The following is a 23,826-nucleotide window of genomic DNA, read 5'->3' as shown; positions in this document are numbered from 1 at the left end:
AATGGTAGGGATTAGCTTGTGAGCTCCTTTGAGGGACAGTTAGTGACAACATATATATATATATATATATATATATATATATATATATATATATATATATATACACTGTACAGCGCTGCGTAATATGTTAGCGCTATATAAATACTAAATAATAATAATAATTACAGGTTTTCTTTAAAGGGATGAGTTGGCAACACTGGTGGGTCTGATCGCTGTACAGACGCGGTGATTGTCTATCTGCCAAGCAGAGATGGTCAATGAGGTGCCCATCATTCAAGTTTGCATGCAAATGTCATGCAAATGATATGCAGCTTGGCATGGATGCAATGATAACTTAGGGAATACACAGACTTGGCCCAATTCCCAGCTGCGTGCAATTTGCATTGCATGAAGGTTGCATACAAGGTGGAGTGACTGGGGAGTCAGTAAGGCTGCTCTGCGCTGTGGAGATGGCAGGGGCGGCTCACACTGCAGATCTATACACACAGATGGCATAACTGCACTGATGACGACACACAGCATGGGAAGGATGGACAGAGATGTGACGTCACACGCGCGGCGGCCCCGCCCCCTCCCCGGTATACACACCCCCTCTGTCTCACTTCTCGGCTCGGCGGACGCTCCGGTGCTCCAGGAAGGCCGCAGCCCGATCCGTGACGTGTCCCCCGCACTGCATGCCGGGAGCGGAGACCCGCGTAACCATAGCGACCGCATCTCCACAGCTGGCATGGCCTCGCCCCTCCTCCTCTCGCGCGCTCCACGCGTAGCCCCGCCCATCCACGCTCTGATTGGATGAGCGGACTCCCTAGCAGGCTCTATCCCCGCCCACTCTCTCCCCATTGGCTGAGCTCGTCCAGCGGTGATCGGGGCTTTCCTCGCAGCGCGGCTGTGGATAGCCACGCCCCCGGTGTTCTCATTGGTGGAAGCAAATCCAGGTGAAAATCTCCCTTCCCCGACACTGCGCTGCACTGGCGTGAGAGAAGGGGAAGCCACGCCTGGGAGGGGAAGCCACGCCCAGCAGAGCTCTGCCATAGTGAGGGGATACAAGTAATAGACTTGGGAAGGAGCAGCTGCTGCTGGAAATGTGCTTAATGATATGCTAATGAGGCCAGTGACGTCCATCCCAATTCCAAGCTGCATACAATTTGTATAATACACTATAGCAGTGATGACTAACCTTGGCACTCCAGCTGTGACAAAACTACAAATCCCATCATGCCCCTGCCTCCCCAGTTATGCTTAGATTTGTCAGAGTAATGCAATGCCTTATGGGACTTGTAGTTCCACCCAGTGGCATAGCAATAGGGGTAGCAACCGCATCAGAGTCCTTGAGCCAGAGGGGCCCTGAAGGGCCCTCCCTCAACCACAGTATTAGCTCTCTATTAGTCTTGTGCTCATAATAATCACTTCTATAGATACTTTGAATAGTGATACTCATTAACAAACTGATCCCCATCTTGCACCTCTAACAGTGGTTGCCATTGGCAAGTTTCAATTGTTATGTATAGAGTGCTTGGGGGCCCCATTGTAAAACTTGCATCGGTGCCCACAACGCATTAGCTATGCCACTGGTGCCATCACAGCTGGAGTGCCAAGGTTAGCCATCACTGCACTATAGCTACTTATAGTGAAGGCAGTTATGCCTGGGTACCTATAATGGGGACACCTAGAGCTACCTCTACTAGAGGCATAGTATGAGTTTGCGGGGGAGGGGAGGTGTGCACAATTTTTACACCCTCGGCCTGGGTGCAATTTAGCCTAGAAGTTGGACTGCTAAGGTAGCAGGGCAGTTTCTAGGCTAAATTGCACCCAGGGCGTAAAAATTGTGCCCTTCGCAAACTCATACTATGCCCCCAGTTTAGGTTACCAGGCATAACTGCCCTCAGTATACGTAGCCAGGTATAGGTGTCACCAGTATACAGTAGATAGCCAGGTATAGGTGCCTTCAGCGTAGGTAGCTAGCTATACAGTAGATGCCCCAAGTATAGGTTAGCTAGGTATTGGATTCCCCCCTGCCGCCCGTATAGGTGAGTAGCAGTAAGTAGAAACAGTACGCAGCGCTGCAGACAAGGGAACCCCGCTCAATAAACTTCACTTGGACCCGGGAAGGAGAAAAGTTGTTTTTAGAGACTTCCGTTGCGGTTATTCTGCTGTGGAGGAGGGGAGAGCACGGAGAGGGGCCGCAGGGAGAGGGGAGAAGTCGGGCCCCCCTCCCCACAGCTGAGTCCCAGTGTGGCTGTGGCTCCTCTTCCATTCCTGCGCCATGCCCCAGACAGACACCCACCTGCCCTACCACTAGAAACGGGCTGTAAGGACACCATACACCTGGTTATTATGGGCAGATTCGACCAAGAGACAAATCTTTCTCTAATCGAATCTGCTTAAGCTGGCCACTAACGGCCCAATTTCTAGCGAAAAATCGTTCGAGCGAGCCGAAATTCTGATCGGAAGTGAAATATTGTAATACATCGTTCACTACACCATCAACGAACCAATCTTTGCTTCCTATCTATCACAACCAACAAGGAAATCCAAATTTTGGTTCGACGGAAATTCATTCGGACGACATTTTTTTCACTCGTTGATACTCGATTGTGTCCACCAATGGAGATTATTTACAACAAATCCGATGAGAATTTCTGATCGCTCGAACAAATTTTTGCTAGAAATTGGCCTGTTAATGGCCATACATGGTACAATTTTTTTCATCCAATCTTACCATTTCTATGTAGTAAAAGGGTAAATTAAGTGAATATACTGAAAGGATAATTTAGGCAGTTCCCTTATACTACATAGAAATGGTAAGATTGTATGAAAAAATTGTACCATGTATGACCACAGATGCCTATACACTGCAGGCCGATTCCCAATCGATTTCAGCAAGTAATCTCTCTGGAATCGGCTGAGTCTGCCACTGCCCCCCTAGTGCATAAATGTGCATGTTTACGTGTGTAATCATACATTACCTGTCCTGTGTCGTGTCGCCCACTGCGCGGTGCCAACGCCGTGACGCGTGTGTGACATCACACACACACCCGCAAGCTATATGCCGGCGGCGTGCATAGCTCTAAGGCAAGAGTGGCAGATCCCAAAGATGGATGGGCCCCTTGTGGTAGGCGACAACACAGGACAGGTAATGTATAAAGGCACACATATATAGGCTCCATGAAGCTGCTTCTCCTAGATTCAGCACCAATAAAAATTCCATCATGTTTGGTTAGTGCTGCGTTTGTGCCAATTTGTGCTGCAAAAATTAAGATTTGTGCTGCTTTCATTTTGAAGACAATAGCACTTATTTCCAAAACAATCCCATCACCCAACCCCATACAACAACCTACAGACATGATACTGGTGTGGATGTCCTCATTTGTGCTGCAAAAATCAATCTTTCTATATTTTATAGTTTGTGAGGTATTCACGTTTTTATAAAGATCAACCAAGCATGATGGAGTTTTTATTTGCACCGATTGTAGGGGGGCCAGCTTCACAGAGCTATAGTTATACACTGGGGGGGGGGGGGGGGGGGGGGGAACCAGTTCCAGGAGTTCTGTTGTGTTCAACACTTGTCCCGATACCACTGCGCATCTGATGGACCACGACAGCCCAATATCTTACAGCATGTCGAAACGTGCAAACAATTTTTGCCTGAAATTGGTAGCATTGTTGGTCGGGAATGCACTTGGCGGCACCAATTTTCATCGGATTCAATAATTATCTAATTGGATAGCTGCCGAGTTGAGAGATGTATGAGCACCTTTTTAATGCCTCCTCGAATGCAAACTTTACACAGCTGGGAATTTGGCCTTATAATAAGCATGTCAGTGATGACATCTACCCTGTAGACACGACTTATTGGCGTAGCAGCAGTGCACCTGAACACAAGTGCATGTACATATATGGGCGCAGGAGGACTGGGGAGCGTATATTTATAATAGCCACAGCCAAATTTCGACACAGGGTGGAGCTGAAAGACGGATCAACCGGCAGAAAACTCCTGGGCAGCATTACGGCTTTAGCTCCTTCACGTTGTCGCAACTTGGGGGAATACGCAATTCAGGCACCAGCTATCGCCGGCAGCTGAATTACCGTATTTTTCGGACTATAAGACGCTCCTGACCATAAGATGCAGCTAGGTTTAGAGGACAAAAATGTCGTAGTTGCTCCAAAAACACCTCTCCACCCCGGCGTCCCCTCAGGAACACCTCTCCACCCCTCCCATGGCGTTTCCCCCCCCCCAGGAACACCTCTCCACCCCGGCGTCCCCCCAGGAGCACATCTCCATCCCTCCCACAGCGTCCCCCCCAGGAACACATCTCCCCCCTCCCCAGGAATACATCTCCACCCCTCCCACCCAGGAACACATCTCCCCCCTCCCCAGGAACACATCTCCACCCCTCCCACAGCGTCCCCCCCAGGAACACATCTCCCCCTCTCCAGGAATACATCTCCCCCCTCCCCAGGAACACATCTCCACCCCTCCCACCCAGGAACACATCTCCCCCCTCCCCAGGAACACATTTCCACCCCTCCCACAGCATCCCCCCCCAGGAACACATCTCCCCCCTCTCCAGGAATACATCTCCCCCCTCCCCAGGAACACATCTCCACCCCTCCCACCCAGGAACACATCTCCCCCCTCCCCAGGAACACATCTCCACCCCTCCCACAGCGTCCCCCCCAGGAACACATCTCCCCCCTCTCCAGGAATACATCTCCACCCCTCCCACCCAGGAACACATCTCCCCCCTCCCCAGGAACACATCTCCCCCCTCCCCAGGAACACATCTCCACCCCTCCCACAGCGTCCCCCCCAGGAACACATCTCCACCCCTCCCACCCAGGAACACATCTCCACCCCTCCCACCCAGTAACACATCTCCCCCCTCCCACAGCGTCCCCCCCAGGAACACATCTCCACCCTCTCCAGGAATACATCTCCACCCCTCCCACCCAGGAACACATCTCCCCCCTCCCCAGGAACACATCTCCCCCCTCCCCAGGAACACATCTCCACCCCTCCCACAGCGTCCCCCCCAGGAACACATCTCCCCCCTCCCCAGGAACACATCTCCACCCCTCCCACCCAGGAACACATCTCCCCCCTCCCACAGCGTCCCCCCCAGGAACACATCTCCCCCCTCCCCAGGAACACATCTCCACCCCTCCCCCCCTCCCCCCCAGGAACACATCCCCCCCCCTCCCCAGGAACACATCTCCACCCCTCCCCCCCAGGAACACATCTCCCCCCTCCCCAGGAACACATCTCCACCCCTCCCACAGCGTCCCCCCCAGGAACACATCTCCCCCCTCCCCAGGAACACATCTCCACCCCTCCCACCCAGGAACACATCTCCCCCCTCCCACAGCGTCCCCCCCAGGAACACATCTCCACCCCTCCCCCCCAGGAACACATCTCCTCCCGCCCAGGAACACATCTCCACCCCTCCCCCCCAGGAACACATCCCCCCCCCCTCCCCAGGAACACATCTCCCCCCTCCCGCCCAGGAACACATCTCCACAACTACTTGTAAAATAGTTTATTATCTCTGAGATGAAGTGAATCACAACATGGGAATAACAGACTTATTTAACAAACTCAATGCAATCAGTGCGTGAAAAACGTAAAAATGACAACCCACCAAAACAATAAGAACGCATCAAGACATCCTAAGGACGACGTTACAAGATCGCCCAATCTCACAGGCAAACGATGTAAACAAACGCTGCTCTTATTTTTACTCTGCATATCAAAAATATTGGAGGAGCAATTTCCCCTCCAGACAGAATAACTGATACAAACAACATAGAGACTGCATCGAAATTAAACACAAAAATGCTTCCCCACCCCCATTGATTAGCTTCGGAAAAAAAAATAAAAAGGAAAAAAATAAAATAATAATTTTTGGCTTTTCCACCTGCCTGTCAAAGACAGGACATTCTGTGATAGGCGGGTAAACGGTCGGCGTGCAGTATCGCCGCGTCGGAATGATTCAGCAGAAAGCTTGGGTGGTGTAAGGTCCCTGAGTGACGCACGAGGTGCTGGCCCCGCCCCCGCGGATCTATAACGCCCGCTCCGCGGGGGACGTCTGATGACCAGCAAACAAAAAGCATTTATCTCCTGGAAACAAAATATTTCAGTTGCATTTTAAAGTTTTCAGATAAAGATTGCGACCTGGATTCTCTCACAGTCATAAAAAGGCAAATTAGTTGCATTTTGACATCAATGCAAACTCCCTGAACTTTCATATCCTTCAGTATCAGACCAGCGAGTCTTCAGCTTCTGTTCATCGCAATCCTTGCTGTGACAAGCCAAACTGAGAATTTGACAGAAAACAAGCAAAGTTACCAGCGGAGGAAACTTCCTGTCAAACTGATCAGCAGCATGGAGATAATGGCTGCAAAAGTTGAATGCAAATTTTAGACTGTCTTGGGGAAAAAAAGTTCACCTTAGCCCCACCCCTTCTACCTCTTCTCTCTCCCTATTGGTCCCAGTGTGATAACTGCTTCTACTGACCAACAGAGAAAGCTCCACATACACATCAGTGGCCATCAGGGGGCGCTGTACACACAGATTCAATCAACCATCCAGTGTGTGTATGCAGCCTTAATTTCTGAAACTGCTGAGTGTTCTGACGAAGTTTTCACAGATGCTTCCTCTGGCAGTTTTTTTTAATTATACAATCAGTCTCTATTGCCCAGGATTGCTTTACATTTTTCTTATAGAAGCTGTTTTTGTATGAGAACACATTATTTGATGATGGGCTTATCATGTGTACAGCTGGCGAGATAGACTCTGTGTATGGCTGGGAGGTGCACGGCGTATGGAACAGCGTTTTTCACCCCCGCAGGGACAAAAGGAGACATGGCGGTAAACAACCCTAACTGCTGCTTCCAGGGTCTCCTCAAATGATGAGATAGCTACTAAAACACGGTGTTTGCGCAAACGACGGTAATCGGCGAGAAACCACGGTACCAGCGCTGTCTATTCATTTGAATGGGGGCGCTTAGACGACAAGTGCAGGGGTCGGCGGTAAACAAGGTGCAAGCGTCCACTACTTTACTAGGTGATACTGCGGATCATTTTGCACATCTTGCAGCGTAAAGGTATATCTGACGTACTAAGTAACAAAAAAAAATGTATTCTTGTTAAAGCGGACCTGAACTCAGAACTTCCTCTCCGCTCTAAAAGATAAGCAACAGCATAATAACCTTTAAACAAAAACATTTCTTTGTTACAGCTGATATAAATCCTACAAAACATCTGCAGTGTGACTACTTCCTGCTTTCATGGAAGCAGACATAGGTTTAACATCCTGTGTTTACAAAATTAGCTGCTCTGCTGTGGCAGTCATGTGACATAGCTGAGAGATCAAATTACAACTTGTACTTAGTCACAGCTGAGGGGGGAGTCAGACGGGCTAAACTCTCTGAATACACACAGGGGGCATTGCTCTCGGTTTTCCTTCTGTCCTGTGCAAGAGTTCAGCTCCACTTTAAGGTACTCATTAATGATCAAATTTCCCAAGCGACCGACTGTCTTATCATTCGGCCCGAATGGGCCCCACCAACAGAGGGAAAAACGATAAGCAATCCAATCAGACTAAAACAATCGTTCCAAAATTTGGATCAATGGATCGATCGACAGTACTCTCATTTACTGTCAAACGGCACAATTAAAGGGACCCCGAGCACCTCTCATGCCTTTAAGCCAGATGACCTCCAACAAAGTCGTGCTATGACCCCTCTGGAGGAGCCTCTTGCAATGGCCATGCGTGTCACTTCCTCTTCCTGCTTCATTCAGTGATGCACTTCTCTAACAGAGAAGACAGGGGTGACCCGGAAGTTATAACATAGCCAAGATGGTAGACGGTTTTAAATTGAAATCAAACGAAAACTATTTGGTGTAGAACGGTGATTCAGCTACAGAAAGGTATGCATCTTTAAGACTCTGACCATTACGGCTAAGTACTTAAAGGCATGCCCATGAGAGGTGCTCAGAGTCCCTTCAACAGCATCCAATCGTTTGGGAGATTGTACCATTAATGGGCATCACAGGGCACGTTTAAACTGCAGGAAGATTGTTCAGAAACAAAGCGACGGGTCTTACAGTCGGAGCTGGAGAAGCAGAAGTGTAATGGGCAGTAATGTGAGACCGACACGTACGTAGCACAGAGTGTATCCAACCAGCTGTCTGCAGGCAATCAGGCGTTCACAGCAAATAGACGCAATGGCATGTTTCAGAACGGTTAAGCCCCATCTACACCATACAATTTTTTTGTGCGATTTGATTCGATCAATTAGATTAAATCCGACATGTCCGATCAGGATTCGATCGGTAGTGTGATTGATTTGCCATTGTTTTGTAATGACATTCGACCACACTATCGAATTGAATCCCGATTGGACATATCAGATTTAATCAAATCGATAAATCGAATCGCACAAAAAATTGTATGGTGTAGATGGGGCTTAAGACTCCGATTCAGGACGTCTGTATTCAGTCAGGAAAGTCTAAGCCATCGCTGACTATAATAAGTGTGATCTGTGGCATTCGATAAGCGATAAATTACAGATTAACCGTTAACTGGTCACTAGATTGGACACTCAAAACAAGAGGATGACTTCTCGATCTGTTGCTTGGCTGGAAATATAACGGCAAACAGCTCATTGTAGAATATGTTGTGAACTAGAACGCTGCCTTTAGGGGGAACTCTTCTCACGGCTTCAGGCTACGTGTTCAGCTTCACAGGCCACATACGTGATCTGGAGCAGAGAGATCACATTTCTGGTCAGTTCACACAGGTGCCTCTGACACACGTGATGTCCCGCTGGGAGGGGTGACTGGAGCTCAGAAATGGGGGTACACTATGGGGGGTCTACAGCTGCTGAGGACAGCCTTGCACTTGTATAAACACCCCAAGCAGCACAAACATGGCCGATCTGCCGCAGAGCCAATATTCCACCTCTAGGCTGAAGATTGGAATTTTGTTGCATTTAGTTTTGTTACAGATTCTATTGCATCTCTGATGTCTAAGCGGCAGTCCGCTATTTTCCGGACTAACCAGACAATCTCATTGAGGATGAGGACAGGTACACTTGGGGTTATCAGTACATTCGATAAGAAACTGTATTGACAATCTTTTTTTGGCGGGAACATAAGACGCGTGTAAAACATCCAGCGGCAGGAAGAACGCGGCAGTGGGAGGGGCGATTTCGTAGCCGTAAATGTGCGGCGTGAGCAGCTAGCGACCCACTGGTACAATGGCCGGTACATTCCCTCCTGGCTCTGCTGCCAGGTATTGTCCAATCTCCCAGCCGGGTCAGCAGCAGCTCGGAGGAGGAACCGCGGGGACGGTCGGCGAGATGTTAATAGTTCTGAGTTGGTACAAATGTTAGGCAGCTTGTAAATGGACCAATTAAACTTGCTGCATCTCATTGTTCCATTTCCAAGCTGTATAATCTGCATCAAATCAGAATTTCTAGAATCTCATTAACTATCCCTAATGAGCGATGTCAGAAACTCCAGAGTTTTTGTCAAACTTATTTTCCTGAAGATATACGAGGCATCTACATTCATTGATTAAAAACCTGTCGTAATCGGAAGGTTCTGGCAGCGGCCATTTTTATTCCCACAGTTAACGGGCGTCTGATCTATTGGCTCTCAGCCAGGGGAAATGTATACAGCGGTGTATAGGAGTCTCACCTGGAACAAGCATGCAGCAAGTGGCAACACCTGATCTGCATACCGCTTCTGAGTCAACCAATCAAAACTTATTACAGGCAGGAGATCAGTCGCCAGGATATAGAGGACAGCTGCCATGGGAATCGCACTAAAAGTCCTGACCGAAGAGGAACTTCAGCCAAACTAGTATTGATTTCTGACAGAGCACCCTTCAGGATTTTACAGCCATCTGTGTCCCTGTCTGGATATTACGGCTGTGTTCCTGTTAAAAAAAAAAAAAAAGTTCTTACTGCTGACAGGAAATTATGTCATCTCGCCATGGTAACACAAGAGCCAATCGTGATCTTACAAGAGCGCTTAATCATCGTTAGGGATGGCCAATTGCATGCAAATAATTTTGAGTTGATGCAGGATTATGCAAAATCTGTATGTAAAATCACGTGGGTTGAAAATTGACCAATCCTATCCCAAAATGGTTTAATTTGATCCATTTTCAAGTTGCATAAATTTGCATTCAGAATTTGCATAATTATGCATCAACTTGGAATTCTTTGCATCTAACTGACCCTCCCTATTCGTCTTCACTGTGTATTAAGAATTCTATCTTAAAGGGACCCAGAATTTGTTCTAGCCCCATGCACAGCCAATCACATCGCTCAGAACTGCTGACATGGCCCCAATGACATCACTGGCTCCTGGATAACTGAAAGGGGCGCGGTCCGAGCTAGAAGATAGTCACTGAGATCCTGATTATTCCGCCACGCATTTAACGCAAACTAAACCGCTTGGAGTCGGGCGACTTTATGTCCCAATTCCACATTACATACAATTTGCATTACATCTGCATGCAAGCAGAGTTACTAGCATCTCATTGGCCATGTCCAGCCCTAGCTGCCCTACCACCCCCTCCCCCCCCATTTGTACAGGTGACAGGTCCTCTTTGCTCCACCTGCTAATTCAGTCATCATGCAGATAAATCACAGCATACAATGAATGCCCCCATATCATGCAGCAACCGTCCGCCCCACAACGCTGCACTTTCCGGAGAAAGGTAAAATAAGTGGTTAATCTTCCCAGCAGCCACCAGTGCAATGCAAATAGAGGTCCTGGCAATGGTGGCAGCCCATAGGCTAGGCCTGGTAACTTCTAGAGTCTGGTCTCCGTATACTGCGGTGGAGATCAGGAATGGGCTGGTCCTGGAAGGGGAGGGGCTTGTAGCAGTGACCGCAGAGGGGCGGCTCAGATCAGGAATGTGCTGGTCCTGGAAGGGGAGGGGCTTGTAGCAGTGACCGCAGAGGGACAGCTCCCCCTGCAGTCACCTCTACAAGCCACTCCCCTTCCAGGGCCAGATCAGGAATGGGCTGGTCCTGGAAGGGGAGGGGCTTGTAGCGGTGACCGCAGAGGGGCGGCTCTCAGATCAGGAATGGGCTGGTCCTGGAAGGGGAGGGGCTTGTAGCGGTGACCGCAGAGGGGCGGCTGTCAGATCAAGAATGGGCTGGTCCTGGAAGGGGATGAGCTTGTAGCGGTGCCCGCAGGAGGGTCAGGGGCTCCCGGGAGGTTATGTAGTGCACTGCGATGGGTCTAATAGGTGGTCTTGGTCCTGAAAGCCGGGCTTGTTCTTGTAGTGCACCGCCGTGGCCGCTGTTAGAGTTCCTCTTTCTTCTTCCCCAGCTTGTTGTGGTCTCTCTCCCGTAGCGACCGGATGAAGCCAACAAAGCCGGATTCCTGAGGTCAGAGAGAGGAAAACGATTAACGAGAGGAAGAAAAACTCCATGCAGTTTATAAAACCACCACAGGCCCCACCCAAATCATTAACGGCCCTTCCCAGGAGCTGCCACCCAATCCGAAAATCAGATCACAACAGCACCGCGATTAAAGAGTAACTGTCAGGCTGCAGAAGCTAATTTAAACCTCTATTCTCCTGTGTTAAACAGTTTAGAAGGAAGCCATAAAGGCATTATTGAAGATAAAAATCTCTTTTACCTTTGATGTGTTCTTATCAGAAAAGCTGTTAGACCTAAGAGGACGCAAGCCGCATACTATACTGCAAAGCATTCTGGGGCCCTCCCCTCGGCTGCTAATGAGACGTTACAGCAGCTTGTAATCAGTCCAGCGCGTAGCTCTGATAAATCTCCGGGCAGAGTACACTGCAGGAGTCAGCTATTGTTCCTAGCCACATGGCTCATTAATATTCACTGCACACTGTGTTGTTCAAGTACAAGCTTATCTGTGATCAGGAAGCAGGCAGGACATGACGACACATTTGACAGAAAAACATGGAGCCTGCCATGAGCTGTCAGGAGCATCTATCTCTGCATATACTATATACAAATTCTGTGAAGTACAAACGTGGACAGTGAAATGCATATGTAATGTAAGTACAGCCAATATTTAGCTACTGATATATGTGTTTATTTTCTCTGAGACCCTATACCTAACAGCTCCTCTTTAACATGTCAATCCACCATTATGGTTTACTTCCAAATCGCAATCGCCGGCCAGCTGCGCTTTTGCTGCCCTTCTTGATGCTAGGTATGCACCATACAATTTGGATTTTCTGTTAGATTTACCTGCCAGATAGATTTTTTTCCAACATGTCCTACCACAACCCATTTACTTATGCGTGTGCGCACTACATGAGATTACGGTACGTCACATAAGGGCATGGCTCCTCCCAAAACCCATAGCTCCGCCCCTTGTGCATGCGTACTGCATGAGATTATAGTACAGCACCATGGGGATAACCCCTCCCACATCCCAGTCACTCAGGGCTCTGCCCATTGTGTGCCACATAGGGGGATGACTCCTCCCACAACCCATTTACTCAAGAGCTCCGCCCCTTGTGCACGTGTACTGCATGAGATTATGGTACAGCACCATACGGTATAGCTCCTCCCATATCCCATTCACACAGGGCCCCGCCCATCGTGCACGCGTACTGCATGAGATTATGGTACAGCACCATAGGGGATAACTCCTCCCACATCCCATCCACACAGGGCTCCGCCCATCGTGCACGCATACTGCATGAGATTATGGTACAGCACCATTCAGTATAGCTCCTCCCATATCCTGTTCACACAGGGCTCCGCCCATCATGCACGCGTACTGCATGGGATTATGGTACAGCGCCATAGGGGATAACTCCTCCCACATCCCATCCACACAGGGCCCCACCCATCATGCACACATACTGCATGAGATTATGGTACAGCACCATACGGTATAGCTCCTCCCATATCCCGTTCACACAGGGCTACGCCCATCGTGCACACGTACTGCATGAGATTATGGTACAGCACCATACGGTATAGCTCCTCCCATATCCCATTCATACAGGGCCCCGCCCATCGTGCACGCGTACTGCATGAGATTATGGTACAGCACCATAGGGGATAACTCCTCCCACATCCCATCCACACAGGGCCCCGCCGATCGTGCACACATACTGCATGAGATTAGGGTACAGCACCATACGGTATAGCTCCTCCCATATCCCATTCACACAGAGCTCCGCCCACCGTGCACGCGTACTGCATGAGATTATGGTATAGCACCATAGGGGGATGGTTTGGTTTGCAACAATGGAATGGCCTAGACCATGTGTGCGGTGGGAGACAAAGAATGCCAATTAACGGTACAATTTTTAGCAAACGATTGTATTTTCACTAAGATCATTCAGATTCCATACAATCTTTTCTCTCAATTGAACCACACGACTAAAGAATCCAACTTGTAATCACATCTCCACCAGATCAGATCTATGAAAAAATCCATCAAGCCGGATCAATCATTTCTGGAATAGATTGATGATGCAATGATCCACGATCGATTGGGCCAATCAGTTTCTCTGCTGTCATGTAATACAATCTAATTGAAATTATGCCTGTTCACTGAACATTGTACCGTTAAAGCCATTGAGAGGTTAACAGAGAACACAGTAGTTGCTCTAACATGAATATGTAATGGTCTGGTTAGACTCCACCCCCATCAGTGGGACTCCACCTCCACACACACGCACAGATCGTCACTCACCGCTCGTTCGCCATTGTACACCTCGGTAAATTTGCCGTAGTTGTAGTAGTTGAAGGTGGGGAAGCCCTCGACTCCCTCCTGCTTACACAGCTCCAAGTTCTTGTCTTTGGTACAATCCACGGCAGCGTAGGCGATCTGTAAAACAAACGATATAACAGGAGCTGGTGAGTCATGTGACTGCAGGCCACACCCCCACGTGTGCCCCCATCTGCAAGGTACCATGAGTCTTTCCTCACAGTAATCTAATATAAGGCCTTGTTCACACTACAAGCGTTGGAAAACATTCAGAAACGCGTATGCGAGCTTACACAACTATAGAAACGCGGTCTTTTAGCATGTGTAACACGGAAATGCACACAACAGTCCGCTACAAAAATCACATGCAACGTGCAAATGTGAACAAAGTACATTAGAAAACATCACTTCTAACGTCCTGGCGGATCGCAGGACGTTAAAGGGACTCTGAGCACCTCTCATGGGCATGCCTGTAAGCCAGACGACTTCCAACAAAGTATATATATATATATATATATATATATATATATATATATATATATATATATATATATATATATATATATACACATACAGTAGATAGATAGATAGATAGATAGACACACACACACATATACATATCGCACATTATAAAATGCTTGCTGCACATCATGCTAGGCCTCGTTCGTCATATGCGCTTTCGTGCCCATTTGGAATGATGTGTCAAATGCAAGAACGGCACAAGTGCATAGACAGCCCTTCTGCCGTTCACATCAAAGCTGCCCCATTCACGGTCAATGGATGGGATCAGCAGCGTGTAGCGGCGCAGATGGCGTGCGATCGTACGCGTTGCGTTCCGAACGCACGGCCATCTGCGCTGCATAGATGTGAACAACGCCTTACAGAGAAGGCACCATTTTAGAAAAAAAAGATCTGCGCCAGATGACAAAGCGCAACAAGTGTGTTGCTGGCAGAGTTTCTATTAACACAATGCGCATTCCTGGAATGTAAAAGGTGAACTTTGTGTCACCGAAAGGCGTGTGGCTTTCGCATCAATCATTTCCGACACGTTTAATCTATACCTGATCGATAACGGGAAAGATTTTCTTTTAGATCAATACTGCGCAAAATCGGTCCCGTTATCGATCGGGAGCAGATCAGACATGTCGGAAATATGTACACGACGCATTGATCTGCCTGGAAATTGCATGGTGTGTAGCAGCCTCTAAGCTTGCGGCTGGACTCTGGATGCGAATAGCACTCTCTGCAGTGAAGGCATCGTCCTGCGCGGCGCACGTTCCCAGGTTCGCACGCAGCCCCTCCAGGCAGAGAGATGGAAACCGCAGAGGAGACGGGACAATGGCCGCGGTAACAGGATCACTCCGTATAATCTCATTACGCTGACGATAATTCTGACGTAAACGCTATTTACTGACAGATTAATTCTGAGAGCAGACAGAGAGCCCCGAGATTAACGAACAAACACTAATTATTTTCTGAAAGAAAGACGCTTGTTTGTCCCGACGCGACAACCATTTCTCTTCCCTACACAGCGGGGCGCTGCAGCTCCGAAACGCACTTAAAGGGGACCTGAACTCTTGTACAGAACAGGAGGAAAACACAGAGAAATGCACCCTGTATGTATTTAGAGAGTTTAGCCTGTCTAATTTCCCCTCATTTGTGTCTAATCTCAATAATTTGATCTCCCTGGCTGCCTTGAAAGAGCATAGGATGTGAACCGTTTGTCTGCTTCCATGAAAGCAGGAAGTAGGCATATTGCAACTTTATTGCAGGATACAGCTGTAACAATAATAAATGTTTTATTATGCTGTTGCTTATTTTTCAGAGCAGAGAGGAAGTTCTGAGGTCAGGTCCGCTTTATTAAATGCGCTTTCAGGCTGTGTTTGTACAGCTCCTGCTGTGCTAACAGAGACTGTCTTAGCCAAGGGGTGGATCTGATAAGCAGATGGCGCCACCCCCGTACCATCTGTACCCACCTTGCGATCATCTTTGAACTCTTCAGCTGCGGAAGTGAAGTCAGGAACGGCGTTCTTGCAGTGTGGGCACCCTGCGGGGGAGGAGCCAAGAAATCAAGTCAATATAAAGACAGGAAATACCAGAAAATGCCTCAGTCATTGTGGGACATGTTTAGTAAGAGCTTTATACATTTAAAAAAAAAAAAAAGTGAATTTCATTTTCTGATCACATGCTCCAAATACAGCCATGAACTAAAACTTCCACAAACATTCAGATTCTAGTGCAACATTAACCAGACGTTTGCAAGGGGCAAATCTGATTCGGAGGCTGCCAATTAATTGTTTGATGAACCCTATACTGGTTGATCAATCACCAGTTTCCAAATCTGATAAGACTGGTGCAATTTCATAATTTATCCCTCAGTATGTATATACATAACATATTCCCCCCCCTCCCCACAAGAGATTTCAATTTCTTTCCCTGGTGCTTTCCAATATTCCACATTTCCTAATCCTGTAGTTGGCAGTCTGCTTTTCCCAGAAGCCACCACAAAGCAGGAAGTAAAATATTCCCTTCCCTAGATGCTGCCTTTAGGTCCCTAGCAGAAAGCCTTTGCTTTCCACCACTGCAGGAACCTGGCTGCCTTTCTGCAGACCTGAGTGTAAATGTTGTATGCCGACTGATGCCAGAAGGTGGCGCTAAACCAACACAATTCAAGCTTCAGTAAACTTGGCAACTAAATTCTTATTGTATTTATAAAGCGCCAACATACCGGTATTACGCAGCGCTGGACATTAGTTTAGGTTACAGACAATATTTAGGGGTGACATACAGCAATATAACAATACAGGAATACAAGAAAGACCAGATCACACAGCACAGTATGAGTACAAGGTAATGCTTAGTCAGTCACTGGATGGAGCATGGAGATCACACAGCACAGTATGAGTACAAGGTAATGCTTAGTCAGTCACTGGATGGAGCATGGAGATCACACAGCACAGTATGAGTACAAGGTAATGCTTAGTCACTGGATGGAGCATGGAGATCACACAGCACAGTATGAGTACAAGGTAATGCTTAGTCAGTCACTGGATGGAGCATGGAGATCACACAGCACAGTATGCGTACAAGGTAATGCTTAGTCACTGGATGGAGCATGGAGATCACACAGCACAGTATGAGTACAAGGTAATGCTTAGTCAGTCACTGGATGGAGCATGGAGATCACACAGCACAGTATGAGTACAAGGTAATGCTTAGTCACTGGATTGGAGCATGGAGATCACACAGCACAGTATGAGTACAAGGTAATGCTTAGTCAGTCACTGGATGGAGCATGGAGATCACACAGCACAGTATGAGTACAAGGTAATGCTTAGTCACTGGATGCAGCATGGAGATCACACAGCACAGTATGAGTACAAGGTAATGCTTAGTCACTGGATGGGAGCATGGAGATCACACAGCACAGTATGAGTACAAGGTAATGCTTAGTCACTGGATGGAGCATGGAGATCACACAGCACAGTATGAGTACAAGGTAATGCTTAGTCACTGGAGGGGAGCATAGAGATCACACAGCACAGTATGAGTACAAGGTAATGCTTAGTCACTGGATGGAGCATGGAGATCACACAGCACAGTATGAGTACAAGGTAATGCTTAGTCACTAGATGGAGCATGGAGATCACACAGCACAGTATGAGTACAAGGTAATGCTTAGTCACTGGATGGGAGCATGGAGATCACACAGCACAGTATGAGTACAAGGTAATGCTTAGTCACTGGATGGGAGCATGGAGATCACACAGCACAGTAGGAGTACAAGGTAATGCTTAGTCAGTCACTGGATGGAGCATGGAGATCACACAGCACAGTATGAGTACAAGGTAATGCTTAGTCACTGGATGGAGCATGGAGATCACACAGCACAGTATGAGTACAAGGTAATGCTTAGTCAGTCACTGGATGGAGCATGGAGATCACACAGCACAGTATGCATACAAGGTAATGCTTAGTCACTGGATGGAACATGGAGATCACAGCACAGTATGAGTACAAGGTAATGCTTAGTCACTGGATGGGAGCATGGAGATCACACAACACAGTAGGAGTACCAGGTAATGCTTAGTCACTGGATAGGAGCATGGAGCTTAGGCAAGAGTTCACTCAGAGCCATATGATGGGTGTACAGTGGAGGTACGTGATCAGGTAGGACACAAAAGGAGGAGGACTCTGCCCAAAGGCTTACAATCTAGAGGGAGAGGTAGGGACACGAGAGGTAGGGGACCAGAGTTCAGCTGTGGGTTTAGAGCACTTGTGAGGGGTGGTAGGCCAGAGTGAAAAGGTGAGTTTTGAGGGCCTTATTGAAGATGTTGAAGGATGGGGAAACCCTAATAGGGGGAGGTAGGGAGTTCCATAGTGTTGGAGCAACTGTTGAGAAGTCCTGGAGGCGTACATGGGACTGGGTGATGGAAGCGTTTTTTCTTTTTTCTCAGTAATTTCGGACCCCGGTGCATTGCATCAGCTCAGTGCAGAACCCGCACATTTTCCACTGATCGCGATGCAAATATAAGATTTGACCTATGTAATTTTTTAATAAAATTTCTGTACAGTAAAACTGCCCATACATTGATTTTCCTGATTGATCCACTGTTCCATTTGATCATTTGATCGGATTGGATTATGTTCCATTCCACTCTATTGATGAAAATTGACCAATATCTCATATCTCAATATCTCATCATATATTTGAATCTTCAAGTTTACTCGATTGAGCAGGATGGAAAGAATTGGGCGATCGTGAAGGAATCGGCTACGGATCACATGATTTCAATTGACAGAATCGATTTGTGGTGTTAGAGCGTGGAGACACAACGTCGTTCAGATCGGTTAGCGATGGAGAATCGCCAGGATCTTACTTGCAGTGTGTGGGCCGCTAGTCGATTGACTTTCGATCGATCACAATTTTGTCCGATCAACCAATAAAGTTGATTAAAGTTGCCTAATCTCTCTATAGAAAATTGATTAATGTATGGCTACCTTAGGAGATGAAGAGGGTATAGAGGGGGTAACAATGGCAGGAGTATGGAGGCCTGTCAGGTCATTTTGACGCCCACTCAGTGCCGCCTCAGACAGCAATATTTTTATGGCTATAGTGGCGCAGGCTTAATTACTTTGACCCATTAGCAGCATCAATAGAGTTATCTCATTTGAGTTAAGTGCTCTGCTTTCAACCTCAGCCGGCAGAACTTGTGCTGTAAATTCTTGGAATGCTCTGATCTCTCTCTACTAGCAGAAAATATAGAAACTGAAAGCAAAAGTCTAACACTTATTGTTTCACACTGCCCCCTAGTGACAAGTGGCCATAAAGTCACATTACAGCAACACTAATTAGAAGCTAGGAAATGTAACAAGAAAAAAAATGTGCTAAAAGAAATTGGCCTGGAGCACTGGCAAGCCTCTAAATAAGGCTGCTAAAGGGTTACAATCACTGTACTGTAATTCCGAATTAAGTGGCCAAAAGAAAAATCTCTTTTCAGAAGGGTAATGTAGTAGGGGAATGTATGGTATTTGTTATATTCCCCTGCCTTGCACAGGGAAAGCCGTTTCTCCCAAATTAACACCGCCCTGTTTATCCGTACGCTAAGGAGGGTGGGGGAGGAGCAGAGACACTAACTCCTCCCCCTCAGTGTCACACAATGTGTGCACTTATGTGGTTACAGCAGGCGGAGCCTCCCACTTGGCATTTCCTGTGAAGAACTCTCCTGAATAGCCTGTATCAATATCCACAGATCAGCAGGTGGGGAACTATTATAAGGTTTGGGATAAAAAAACAAAAACAAAAAAAAAAAACCCCTAGCTAATAAAGACATTCGGATAATGAACCAATCAATGAAAGCCGTTTAGTGGCTCCGCCCTCCCTCTGTTCAGAGTTGAGGCCCCCACTCTTGGTGGAAAAGGGCCTCATTATCAGTAATAATTCCCGTAAAGACGAGAAACTACCCACCGATTCCTACACAAGTGATCAATAAGCGCGACTATCGCCTGGGAGTCGCCGCGTGACAAGCGATAGCTGCAAATATTTATCCCCTTCCCCATAAGACGCTCGGCGGATCTGTCAGAAACAGTCTTAGTCTGCCGACAGCATGTACACTGTCGACAGAACGACCGCGCCGGTCGCTTGCTACAGTATGGCGTGTGTACGCACCTTTATACAGATTCCTTGATTCAATAGTCCTCAGCACTGGGTCAGTAAACTGACCACGGCTTGTCCACAAGCAACGGTCACCAGACACAATCAGCGCGGGGGGGTGACATCGGCAGGAGGGGGGGGGGGGGAGACGTGACAGCGGCGGGGCAGTGACCCCAGCACCGCTACTGAAGAACCCGCCACGCAGAAGCCGTCAGGACGGATTAGGAGCCGCCATAACTCATCAGCGGAACGTCAGCTTTCATGTCACAAACAATTAAGCGTAATTATGCCGCCGACGGTGCTCCAGCGAAAGGCCGGCTCTGCCACTAATTGGAAAGATAACCGGGAACAGAAAGACACACTCCGGCCGTATGTTCCCAGGAATTAGGTTTGTGTAACGACATTATTGTTTATTAAACGGAATTAAGACATCTGCAGGGACTGCGGCGAACGTTACACGATATTCCGTGCACACAAACAGAAGAAGATTGGTGGAGAAGGTTTCAGACTTTATATGAATACATTATACAAAACAGGAGGTGTCCAAACCCCTTACATCCAATATTACAAACAAAAGAATGAACCCTCTGCCTGTAATACCGTCCAGGGGCGACTCTGCCGGCTGCACGCTCGTACCAGGGGTAACTCAACCGGTTGCGCGCTCCTACCAGGGGTAACTCAACCGGTTGCGCGCTCGTTCCAGGGGCAACTCAACCAGTTGCGCGCTCGTTCCAGGGGCAACTCAACCAGTTGCGCGCTCGTTCCAGGGGCGACTCAACCAGTTGCGCGCTCGTTCCAGGGGCGACTCAACCAGTTGCGCGCTCGTTCCAGGGGCGACTCAACCAGCTGCGCGCTCGTTCCAGGGGCGACTCAACCAGTTGTGTGCTCGTTCCAGGAGCGACTCAACCAGTTGTGCGCTTGTTCCAGGGGCGACTCCGCCGGCTGCGCGCTTATTCCAGGGGCAACTCCGCTGGCTGCATGCTTGTTACAGGTGTGACTCCGCTGGCTGCGTGCTTGTTCCAGGTGTGACTTTGGCTGCACGCTTGTTCCAGGTGTGACTCCGCTGACTGCACGCTTGTTCCAGGTGTGACTCCGCTGACTGCACGCTTGTTCCAGGTGCGACTCCGCTGGCTGCATGCTTGTTCCAGGTGTGACTCTGCTGGCTGCATGCTTGTTCCAGGTGTGACTCTGCTGGCTGCATGCTTGTTCCAGGTGTGACTCCGCTGGCTGCATGCCCAGGTGTGACTGCTGGTTGCATGCTTGTTCCAGGTGTGTCTCCGCTGGCTGCATGCTTGTTCCAGGTGTGACTCCTCTGGCTGCATGCTTGTTCCAGGTGGGACTCCCCTGGCTGCATGCTTGTTCCAGGTGTGACATCTCTGGCTGCATGCTTGTTCCAGGTGCGACTCTGCTGGTTGCATGCTTGTTCCAGGTGTGACTCTGCTGGCCGCATGCTTGTTCCAGGTGTGACCCCGCTGGCCGCATGCTTGTTCCAGGTGTGACCCCGCTGGCCGCATGCTTGTTCCAGGTGTGACTCTGCTGGCTGCATGCTTGTTCCAGGTGTGACTCTGCTGGCTGCATGCTTGTTCCAGGTGTGACTCCGCTGGCTGCATGCCCAGGTGTGACTGCTGGTTGCATGCTTGTTCCAGGTGTGTCTCCGCTGGCTGCATGCTTGTTCCAGGTGTGACTCCTCTGGCTGCATGCTTGTTCCAGGTGGGACTCCCCTGGCTGCATGCTTGTTCCAGGTGTGACATCTCTGGCTGCATGCTTGTTCCAGGTGCGACTCTGCTGGTTGCATGCTTGTTCCAGGTGTGACTCTGCTGGCCGCATGCTTGTTCCAGGTGTGACCCCGCTGGCCGCATGCTTGTTCCAGGTGTGACCCCGCTGGCTGCATGCTTGTTCCAGGTGTGACCCCGCTGGCCGCATGCTTGTTCCAGGTGTGACCCCGCTGGCCGCATGCTTGTTCCAGGTGTGACCCCGCTGGCCGCATGCTTGTTCCAGGTGTGACCCCGCTGGCTGCATGCTTGTTCCAGGTGTGACCCCGCTGGCTGCATGCTTGTTCCAGGTGTGACTCTGCTGGCTGCATGCTTGTTCCAGGTGTGACTCTGCTGGCTGCATGCTTGTTCCAGGTGTGACTCTGCTGGCTGCATGCTTGTTCCAGGTGTGACTCCGCTGGCTGCATGCTTGTTCCAGGTGTGACTCCGCTGGCTGCATGCTTGTTCCAGGTGCGACTCCGCTGGCTGCACGCTTGTTCCAGGTGCGACTCTGCTGGCTGCATGCTTGTTCCAGGTGTGACTCTGCTGACTGCATGCTTGTTCCAGGTGTGACTCTGCTGACTGCATGCTTGTTCCAGGTGTGACTCCGCTGGCTGCATGCCCAGGTGTGACTGCTGGTTGCATGCTTGTTCCAGGTGTGACTCTGCTGGCTGCATGCTTGTTCCAGGTGTGTCTCCGCTGGCTGCATGCTTGTTCCAGGTGTGACTCCTCTGGCTGCATGCTTGTTCCAGGTGTGACTCCCCTCGCTGCATGCTTGTTCCAGGTGTGACCCCGCTGGCTGCATGCTTGTTCCAGGTGTGACCCCGCTGGCCGCATGCTTGTTCCAGGTGTGACCCCGCTGGCCGCATGCTTGTTCCAGGTGTGACCCCGCTGGCTGCATGCTTGTTCCAGGTGTGACCCCGCTGGCTGCATGCTTGTTCCAGGTGTGACTCCGCTGGCTGCATGCTTGTTCCAGGTGTGACTCCGCTGGCTGCATGCTTGTTCCAGGTGCGACTCCGCTGGCTGCATGCTTGTTCCAGGTGCGACTCCGCTGGCTGCACGCTTGTTCCAGGTGTGACTCCGGTGGCCGCACGCTTGTTCCTGGTGTGACCCCCGCTGGCCGCATGCTTGTTCCAGGTGTGACTCCCCTGGCTGCATGCTTGTTCCAGGTGTGACATCTCTGGCTGCATGCTTGTTCCAGGTGCGACTCTGCTGGCTGCATGCTTGTTCCAGGTGCGACTCTGCTGGCTGCATGCTTGTTCCAGGTGTGACTCTGCTGACTGCATGCTTGTTCCAGGTGTGACTCTGCTGACTGCATGCTTGTTCCAGGTGTGACTCTGCTGACTGCATGCTTGTTCCAGGTGTGTCTCCGCTGGCTGCATGCTTGTTCCAGGTGTGACTCCTCTGGCTGCATGCTTGTTCCAGGTGGGACTCCCCTGGCTGCATGCTTGTTCCAGGTGTGACATCTCTGGCTGCATGCTTGTTCCAGGTGCGACTCTGCTGGTTGCATGCTTGTTCCAGGTGTGACTCTGCTGGCCGCATGCTTGTTCCAGGTGTGACCCCGCTGGCCGCATGCTTGTTCCAGGTGTGACCCCGCTGGCTGCATGCTTGTTCCAGGTGTGACCCCGCTGGCCGCATGCTTGTTCCAGGTGTGACCCCGCTGGCCGCATGCTTGTTCCAGGTGTGACCCCGCTGGCCGCATGCTTGTTCCAGGTGTGACCCCGCTGGCTGCATGCTTGTTCCAGGTGTGACCCCGCTGGCTGCATGCTTGTTCCAGGTGTGACTCTGCTGGCTGCATGCTTGTTCCAGGTGTGACTCTGCTGGCTGCATGCTTGTTCCAGGTGTGACTCTGCTGGCTGCATGCTTGTTCCAGGTGCGACTCCGCTGGCTGCATGCTTGTTCCAGGTGCGACTCCGCTGGCTGCATGCTTGTTCCAGGTGCGACTCCGCTGGCTGCACGCTTGTTCCAGGTGTGACTCCGGTGGCCGCACGCTTGTTCCTGGTGTGACCCCCGCTGGCCGCATGCTTGTTCCAGGTGTGACTCCCCTGGCTGCATGCTTGTTCCAGGTGTGACATCTCTGGCTGCATGCTTGTTCCAGGTGCGACTCTGCTGGCTGCATGCTTGTTCCAGGTGCGACTCTGCTGGCTGCATGCTTGTTCCAGGTGTGACTCTGCTGACTGCATGCTTGT

At 49.5% G+C, this 23,826-nt stretch overlaps 2 protein-coding genes across 2 annotated transcripts in view; both read right to left on the bottom strand.

Annotated features, from left to right (window-relative positions):
* The window catches only part of SEC22A (SEC22 homolog A, vesicle trafficking protein), a 36,345-nt gene extending 35,504 nt beyond the window's left edge, over positions 1-841 (bottom strand). The window contains exon 1 of the mRNA XM_068246218.1: positions 589-841. Within this exon, the coding sequence (XP_068102319.1) occupies positions 589-840 (252 nt within the window). The 5' untranslated portion in view covers position 841. The remainder of the gene's footprint in view (positions 1-588) is intronic.
* Positions 842-5,522: 4,681 nt separating this feature from the next.
* The window catches only part of PDIA5 (protein disulfide isomerase family A member 5), a 116,112-nt gene continuing 97,808 nt past the window's right edge, over positions 5,523-23,826 (bottom strand). The window contains exons 15-17 of the mRNA XM_068246216.1: positions 15,709-15,779; positions 13,718-13,852; positions 5,523-11,407 (exon numbers count right to left, since the gene is read on the bottom strand). Coding sequence (XP_068102317.1) covers positions 11,327-11,407; positions 13,718-13,852; positions 15,709-15,779 — 287 coding nt within the window. The 3' untranslated portion in view covers positions 5,523-11,326. The remainder of the gene's footprint in view (positions 11,408-13,717; positions 13,853-15,708; positions 15,780-23,826) is intronic.

This window comes from Hyperolius riggenbachi, chromosome 7, assembly GCF_040937935.1.
Source record: "Hyperolius riggenbachi isolate aHypRig1 chromosome 7, aHypRig1.pri, whole genome shotgun sequence".
Taxonomy (NCBI): domain Eukaryota; kingdom Metazoa; phylum Chordata; class Amphibia; order Anura; family Hyperoliidae; genus Hyperolius; species Hyperolius riggenbachi.
Note: the sequence above shows the minus strand (reverse complement) of the source record. Positions and strands in the feature narration are given on the sequence as shown.